The sequence below is a fragment of the Acartia tonsa genome, chromosome 9 (genome assembly GCF_053477335.1).
Source record: "Acartia tonsa isolate MP-2025a chromosome 9, ASM5347733v1, whole genome shotgun sequence".
In the NCBI taxonomy this organism is placed as follows: domain Eukaryota; kingdom Metazoa; phylum Arthropoda; class Copepoda; order Calanoida; family Acartiidae; genus Acartia; species Acartia tonsa.
The window spans coordinates 5,942,546-5,951,447 of NC_137268.1; the positions used below are offsets into that span (position 1 = coordinate 5,942,546).

The following is an 8,902-nucleotide window of genomic DNA, read 5'->3' on the forward strand; positions in this document are numbered from 1 at the left end:
GTCGGTCATATGTAACAAAAGTCATTTACATAAAGGGGTGTGTGGAGTCAAATTAGATTAACATTTCAATGTGTCTTTATACCTGTCTGTCCATGAATGAAATAGAATAAATTTAATGTTTTTCTTCAATATTATGCTTCGCTACTTTTGGTTTTTATCACCCTGATTTTCCAGAGATCGATATCATTTATAATACAAAGTAGTGTTTGTTTGTTTGTAGCGAAGGATCTCACTAACCGCTAAATCGATCGGGTTCTCCTTTACAGGGTAGCTTTTCATAGGTCCCGGGAAGGGTTATAACTATTTTCTTGGGGGGGGGGGGGTGGAACACCCCCAACCTCCCCCAAAAATGAAAAATACCAACCCCCCCACAAACAAAAATTTCTTTTGCAAACTAAAATTAAAATATTGGGGTCGGCTAACCCCTCCCCCCCCCCCAAAAAAAAAAAAATTCCCCTCCCTCAAGAAATTTAAAAAAAAAATTCTTTTAAATTTAAAATACGAAAAATTGGTTTGATCAAGCCTCTTGGGGCAAAGTAAAATATAAGGTAATACGTTTTTTTTTATATAAATCTTAAGATCTCAATAACTTCTGAAACGACTGAGTTCTCTTCATTTAGGTCCTGTGATAGTCTGGTGCCAATTTTTGTTAGAATTAAGCCTTGGGACGGTTTCTAGCTATTTCTTAGCCCCCTCTGATCCTTTGAATACAAAGCCCCTAGATTCTAGGTGGGTTGTCGCTAGTATATTATATAAATTCTATCTTTGTATATATTTAAAGTTTATCTACGACGCTATAATTACCTAATTCTAATTAGTGCCAATTTACTAATAATTCCAAGAAGAAAACAACACTTACATTCATAGTGCAGCTAATCTACAATAAGTTATATGTGTTGGTCAGTTGCTTAGTCCAGGGATACAAAGGGATAAGACAATGGCCGATAAATTGATTTATAATCTACAGAAGGTGGTAATTTTGTGTATCATATATTGGGGATCAATGATGATACACAAAATGATACGGCTCGATCTCACAGCTGACACCAAGTTCTGGTAAGCCGAGCGTTCTCGGCCCACGGGGTAACGAGTTCGGATTCAACGAGCCCTAGCCTTTAATTATTCTACCAAACAAACAAGCAGGATTCAATCATACAGAAATTATATATTTAAACTGAATAATATTTACAAGCAATGTTTACTATATATATACAACAGATTATAACAATGGTTAGGTTTGAAGGGGGTGTGGGACGCTAGGGCTTAGCTCCCGGCGGTAGACAGGCTGTGGGGGCAGCGGTGGAAAAAGGGGAGGCAGCGCCTCCCGGTTATATAAGCGCGTGAGGGACGCGTGATAGTTGCATGTTTGAGTCCCCTCCCCACATTTAGGCAGGCCAGTTTGACCGCTGGGTTGCGGGGTCAACAGCGGTCATGAGATAGATGGTGATATAATAAGATTAGTGCAGGGGGTTTGTTATCATAAGTCACAGCGAAGCAACTCTGTAAACGGCCTGTCCGTCTGGGTGTCGTATTACCACACTTATATTTCAAAAAAATACAGTTCATAGCGGTTCTGACGATATGCGTAACATTTTTCTACCATTAACACAAGCCGCGCAATTTGAATTTTAAAAATGTACGCACGTCTTTTTGCAAGAATTATTGTCTATATAATATTTACTTATATACTCGCAAGTCAAGTTTTATGTCAGTTGGGACATTTTAACACGTAGCTCCCTAACTATACGTAGCAGAGAAATCGTTCTTATATTTCCAAAAAATAGACTTCTTATCGGTTCTAATGGTATGCGTAACATTTTTCTACTATTAACAAGCCGCGCAATTTTGATTTTAAAAATCTACGCATTTTTTTTTGTTCACCCTTTAGATAAAGGGTAGTTTCATCGATCAGGAGGATCAATGTACTTTACTAATTTCACGTTTAAATAAGCCTTTGGTAACTTGTACTATTATTTTTTAAAAAGGTTAAAGACTCAAGTTGAACTATTATCCTGCAACATAAAGAAGTTTTTTTTTAGGCTAATGATCTCGGAAACTGTTGTTCGATTTGATTGTAATTTTCAGGGAAACTTTATTAATGTCCTAGGATGGTTTTAAGCTATTTTCTTGGCCTCTTTTTATAAAGAATTTCTCGTTTAATGAAAGAATTACCTGATAAAAATCAAACAAAGAGAAAACAGAAATGCCACAATATTCAAAATCTAAAGAAAAAGATCTTCTAAAACTATTCATACAATTCCAAATATAAGCGAAGTTGCTCTATATCACACTTTAACTGACTGTAGGTCAGTCCTAACGTAGTACTAAAGGAAAATGGGATTTACTTGGAAGCTATGAATGTTTATAAACGTATTATTTTTTTGTTTGATTTCTTAATTGGTCTGTTATTCTACCGCCAGTAATGCTCAAAAAAATAGATAGAGAGAGCATATGTGGAGAGAAAAATATCGAATTGAAGAGTGGATTTGTTGTTTTCCAAACCTTTACTAAACAAATATATCTTTTTAACTACTGCAAAGAAATCTAATTATTAGTTTTATATATTAGATTATAGAGTAGCGATGCTTCTTACCATTAAGGCCAGGTAGTCATATGTAGAGAAGGTTGGCTTCACACATTTCAAACTAAATATAAGAATGTCAACACAAAATAATGAAAATACCAACATTAAGATCTTTTTAATAGAGAAGGTACTCTATAATGCAAAATTCCGTCCGTTTGTCCGTCGTACCCTTGTATTTATACTTTCTTGGTATACATTTTTTATGACACTAAACATCTGCTCTGTAAGTGGATATATTATACTAGCGGCTACTCCCCTAGAGGCCTCTACTGGCCTTTAAATGTTTTATTTTATTTTAAATATCTAATTTGAGTAATAACTTGTCTATGTTATCAATTGTTAAATTCATGCGTCTACGCAGCGCGACTACGCTAGCGACACTATGCGGCGGAAATATTTAATATTTTTGAATTTATTGTGATATCTCTTGGGAGGGTGGTGGTACCCTCCCCCAAAATAGTTATAAACCTTCCCGGGACATATGACAATCTACCCTGTTAAGGAGAACCCGATCGGTTCAGCGGTTAGCGAGATCCTTTGGTACAGACACACAGACACACAGATACACAGATACACACACATACAAACAAACATCCTGTTACTTTAGTATAAGGATTAAATGCAAAGTTGCTTTTGTAAAGGATACTTAAATATAGGACGTACTTACTTTAATAGATGATTGGACTTAAAAATTTTTAGTAACGCTTAAAGAGCTGCTAAGTTTTAAACATTCTATATTACTGTTACAGGAATCATCATGCCAAGTTTGAAATTGATAGGACAATTGTAACATGTCTAAATTGATAATAAGAGCTATCCCCTACGGACAGACTTTTTAAGTATGGCTTCGAAACCGATTAATATCCGCAGGATTAGTACAAGTTCACAGCCATACTGAAAAATCATTTATTAAATTGCATACACTTTTCCACGATTAGTAAAATAAAAATCATAAAATAAATATTAGTTTTGTTAGCCTGGGCCTTCGGTCCCTCGGTACTAATAAAACTGGGTTAAATCTAATAACTTTTTATTTTAATATCCGCGGAAAGCTGTCTATAATACCATGAATAACTCTGACCTGATGATACAGCCCAAAGTTCCAATAACAATAGAAAATATTCCAGAATAAACTCCTTCCCCTCCGAATTTGCGTGTATCACTACAAAAAATATCAGGGATCTTCAGGGATAAGACAAAGCACGATAATTTTGATGTACACTACCAAGATTGATGAATTTGAAATCACCACTTCTTAAGATTAAATAAATGTACATGTATTGAATATACAAGGATATAACTATAGAGGGAAATGATTTGTAGTCAGTTTAGGTTGCTAATATGAAACTCATTTACTGGTCCCTTCGATCATCTATGAGGATGGGAAGGGATAGGTAAAGGGGTAGGACGGGGGGAATCGTTATCTTTGCCAGCTGAGTACATGAAAATCTGGTGTAACATCTAATTAATTATATATCGATTATTACATAAACAAATATTTCAGATTTATAAGATTGACATATTAAACAATTACATTCGGATCGACTAACAATTGTTTTATGTATGTTCATATATGTAAAACCATACTTGAAAGACATTTTATGGACTTTTTATGGTTATTCCCTAGAGCTATAAAGTAGATTCGCTACTAAAAACAAGAATGTTACCTATGCATATGAGTGAACACAACTGCTTGACTCACCAAACTAAATAAACCATCAAGATAAATCAATATTTAGCTAAAGGACGTCCAAGCTTTTTATTTCAAAATGGTAAAACGAGGGGTCCCAAAGGTAATCTAATGCATTTCAAAAATTTTAAGGGGTTTTTAATGAGGGGTTTCAAAGTTTTAGGAAGGTAAACACCACTCTACCCCTACTCTTGGACGTCTATGATTTTGCTTATGGAATATATTTAGACAGAGCAAATATAATTAGGTTTGAGCTAATACAAAATATGATAATTATTTTTTTAAAGCGAAGCTTTTCTATAATTAGGGTCGGTCCGTCCGTCCGTCCGTACGTCCGTCCGTACGTCCGTCCGTCCGTCCGAGATAGATAGCTTTTATTCGTTAATTTAGGCATGTTACAATTGTCCTATCGATTTCAAACTTTGCATGGTGATTCCTGTAGTAGTTATTTAGAAAGCGTAGTTACTCTATAATCATTACCAGAATGTCTGTATGTCCATTTTAAACATGTTCATTTTTCTACTTTTTTAACAACAAATTTTTATGTGATTTAATTATCCGTTTGATCTGATTTTTGGTATATTGATTCCTGGGACAACAAAAAACAATATTATAAGCAAAGCAACTCTATAGTCAGGTCCTAAAAATTTAAGTATGTCTATAAACATTATCCTGTATCAAGCAGTTTTTCAACAAATTTACTTACAATTTTGCTTCGACTCTTATACTTTTATATTCTGATTATTCAGTTTAGACACTATACAAGTGTTAATGTCCGTTTGTCCTACCGTTTCAGTGCTTCGCTTTTATGGATGTTGTCATCCTTGTTCTTTTTTTAATAGTCTATACTCGTATTTATACTTCTCATTATTTAAACTTAAGCAATTAATTAAGATAGCACTCAGTAACAACTTTACACAAGTTTAATGTTTACAAACCTTTAACATCAAGATACACATCTTTCCTAATAAATTGTTATAGAAATATGACTTTGTTCAATAATATCAAAGAGAATCAATTTAAAACAACAGATTAATATTACATATTTCACCAGAAAATATCTTTTGATTGCACGAGTGTTTACTGCGTGTCCTACAATTGCTTTTCTCATGCCTAGGCATTTCCAAACAACAAGATAATATGTCGCATTTTACCTAAGAAATCCAAAGAAAATCTGCAAAGAAAAGGCAATCTTGTACAAGAACATTCTGGAACATTTAAACTTTATACTTTTAGCCATTGTTGGAGGACTTGTGTCCAATTACTGAATATATACGTAATTACTTCAATGGTTCAGTGATAAACAAGGATGACAACATCCATAAAAGCAAAGCTCTAATATCAGAAGGAAAGAAAAACCAACAATAACTCATAGAGTCGGATTTTTATTACATAGATACTTCGCTATTAACATTGTATTTTGTTGTTCTAGGAATTGGTATTCTAAAGATCAGATGAATAGAATAATTATATCATACAAAAAGTTGTTGCCAAAAAGGTTTAAAATCAACATGTTTTAAATGGACGTACGGTCATTCTGATAATGATTATAGAGTTGCTACGCTTTCTAAATCACCATTCACACTTTAAAATCTATCGGACAATTCTAACATGCTAAATTATTGAAAAGCTTCGCTTTTAACAAGGATCACAACATCCATAGAATTAAAGCTTTACAAATAAAATATGTACACATGTTTGGGATGGATATTCAAAAACAAAAACCATTTTGCTTTATTTTTTATACATTGTATTGCTAGATTAACAATTTGTTGCAATTAAGCAAAACTATTTTCGAATGCTTTTAAAGATAAACTACCAATTTTATTTTGGTGAAAATACCAATTACTAAAAAGCATCCAGTACATAACTTACTTTGTCTGTCGGTCATATGTAACAAAAGTCATTTACATAAAGGGGTGTGTGGAGTCAAATTAGATTAACATTTCAATGTGTCTTTATACCTGTCTGTCCATGAATGAAATAGAATAAATTTAATGTTTTTCTTCAATATTATGCTTCGCTACTTTTGGTTTTTATCACCCTGATTTTCCAGAGATCGATATCATTTATAATACAAAGTAGTGTTTGTTTGTTTGTAGCGAAGGATCTCACTAACCGCTAAATCGATCGGGTTCTCCTTTACAGGGTAGCTTTTCATAGGTCCCGGGAAGGGTTATAACTATTTTCTTGGGGGGGGGGGGGGTGGAACACCCCCAACCTCCCCCAAAAATGAAAAATACCAACCCCCCCACAAACAAAAATTTCTTTTGCAAACTAAAATTAAAATATTGGGGTCGGCTAACCCCTCCCCCCCCCCCAAAAAAAAAAAAATTCCCCTCCCTCAAGAAATTTAAAAAAAAAATTCTTTTAAATTTAAAATACGAAAAATTGGTTTGATCAAGCCTCTTGGGGCAAAGTAAAATATAAGGTAATACGTTTTTTTTTATATAAATCTTAAGATCTCAATAACTTCTGAAACGACTGAGTTCTCTTCATTTAGGTCCTGTGATAGTCTGGTGCCAATTTTTGTTAGAATTAAGCCTTGGGACGGTTTCTAGCTATTTCTTAGCCCCCTCTGATCCTTTGAATACAAAGCCCCTAGATTCTAGGTGGGTTGTCGCTAGTATATTATATAAATTCTATCTTTGTATATATTTAAAGTTTATCTACGACGCTATAATTACCTAATTCTAATTAGTGCCAATTTACTAATAATTCCAAGAAGAAAACAACACTTACATTCATAGTGCAGCTAATCTACAATAAGTTATATGTGTTGGTCAGTTGCTTAGTCCAGGGATACAAAGGGATAAGACAATGGCCGATAAATTGATTTATAATCTACAGAAGGTGGTAATTTTGTGTATCATATATTGGGGATCAATGATGATACACAAAATTACCCCTTCTGTAGATTACAATTAGTGGTTGAAACGTTTGGACTCTCAAAATTCAATAAAAGTCCCCAAAGTTGTTGTGCCAACAAATAAGAAAACATTATTATAAAACTTTGGGGACTAGTGTCATAAACTGCCCATTGTCTCCTCCCTCCCTGACTCTTCCTGCTATTTTAAAATGAAACTTATGTAAAAATATGACCATATATCCTTATAAAAAAGAAAAAGTTTTTTTTGTGTGTGTGACGTGTGTGTGTGTACCGAAGGATCTCGCTAACCGCAGAACCGATATGGTCCTCCTTTACAGCGAGATTACTTTACCCTCCAAAAAAAACCCTCCCTCAATTATTTTTTTTTTACTTTTTAATATAAAAAGTAACATACACATGTGACATAGACCGTATTACATCCTGTTACTTTTAGCCTTATTTAATGCAATGTAGTCCACCTTAAAAATTACAATACCATTTTGATGCAATTTCACCAGTTTCGGACTTAAAATACATGGAAACCACAAGAAATGTGAGGGAAGAATTAAAGATTAAAGAAGGATTTTCTTAAAACAAGAATGACAAATCCATAAAATCAAAGCTCTGAAACGGTAGACAAACAAACATTAACACTTGTAGAGAGTCAGAACTGAAGTAGCAGAATATAATAAACGTATAAGTCTGAACAAAATTGTATGGAAATTTGTTGCAAAACTGCGAAAATACAAGGTAGTGTTTAAGGACATACTTTTATACAAGTTTGTTCAGACTTCAAATTGCTATTCTTCTTTTTATGTTCTGACACTCTAAAAGTGTTCGTGTTCGTTTGTCATGCCGACTAATTTTTAAGCTTCGCTTTGATGGATTTGTCATCTTTGTTTAATATACACAAACAAAAAACAGAAGTTGCGCCTTCACTTCCGCACTTGGCATTCTATCTGATTGTCATAATGGCAAATTATTACAAAAGCACAAAAACCTCTTTCCCTTTGCTTTGGATTGACAATCGATGGACATTGAGAAACTCTAAAATCATGTTCTAAACCTGGATATAAAAAAATTCTATCTATATTTATTGAAAGTAAAACGATGAGTTTCTTATATTGGAAAAAGTTTAAAACATTTATCTATAAAATATATATTATTTTTTTTTGTAAAATGATAGTACCTACTACCGAAGGATCTCTTTAACCGCTGAACCGATCGAGTTCTCCTTAACACGGTAGCTTCTCATAGGTCCCGAGAATGTTTATCACTATTTTGGGGGAGGGTCCCACCAATAAAAATTCATTTAAAAAAACTAAATTAAAAATTTGGTTGGCAGGGGAGGTGCAGGCCTTCTAGAGGCCACTAGAGGCCTCTAGGGGCGAAGCCGCTAGTAAATATATATTGTTCTAACATGCATTAGTATACCCTAGATATCATTTAACAAGGATGACAACGTCCATAAGTAAAAAAATACAAACAATAGTGTTATATTATCAAGCAATCTTTCATTGTTTCAAAAATGAGAGGAAAAAAAGAGAGAAAGAAGGATATTAGAATAGAAATATTAAAAACGAGAGAAAATCACGAAACTTTTATCAAAAATGGTTATATATCTTTTTTGCATGACTGACAGGCAAACTAAGATGAATATTGGATGCTCTTCTAAAGAAGTATCTGTACGGACACATAAAGAGAATTGTAGAGTAACTTCGCTGCAAAAAAATGTGAAATCTATATCTTAATGTTTTAT

General features: G+C 33.6%; 1 protein-coding gene across 1 annotated transcript; it reads right to left on the reverse strand.

The window, feature by feature from the left end:
- Positions 1-2,168: 2,168 nt before the first annotated feature.
- On the reverse strand, positions 2,169-5,526 carry LOC145328467 (uncharacterized). Its single transcript, XM_080172168.1, has 5 exons — positions 5,429-5,526; positions 4,252-4,290; positions 3,666-3,746; positions 2,594-2,645; positions 2,169-2,222 (listed from the first exon to the last, which is right to left on the reverse strand). Exons 1-5 carry the CDS (start codon positions 5,512-5,514, stop codon positions 2,169-2,171), a joined length of 312 nt encoding a protein of 103 aa, XP_080028294.1. The 5' UTR covers positions 5,515-5,526.
- Positions 5,527-8,902: the final 3,376 nt, after the last annotated feature.

Coding starts and splice junctions, on each gene's coding strand:
- LOC145328467 (XM_080172168.1), bottom strand. CDS start 5,514: ATGGCTAAAAGTATAAAGTTTAAATGTTCCAGAATGTTCTTGTACAAG. Junction 3,747..4,251: donor GTGTTCACTCATATGCATAG/GTAACATTCTTG, acceptor TATTTTTTGTAG/TGATACACGCAAATTCGGAG. Junction 2,646..3,665: donor ACTTTGGGCTGTATCATCAG/GTCAGAGTTATT, acceptor TCTTATATTTAG/TTTGAAATGTGTGAAGCCAA.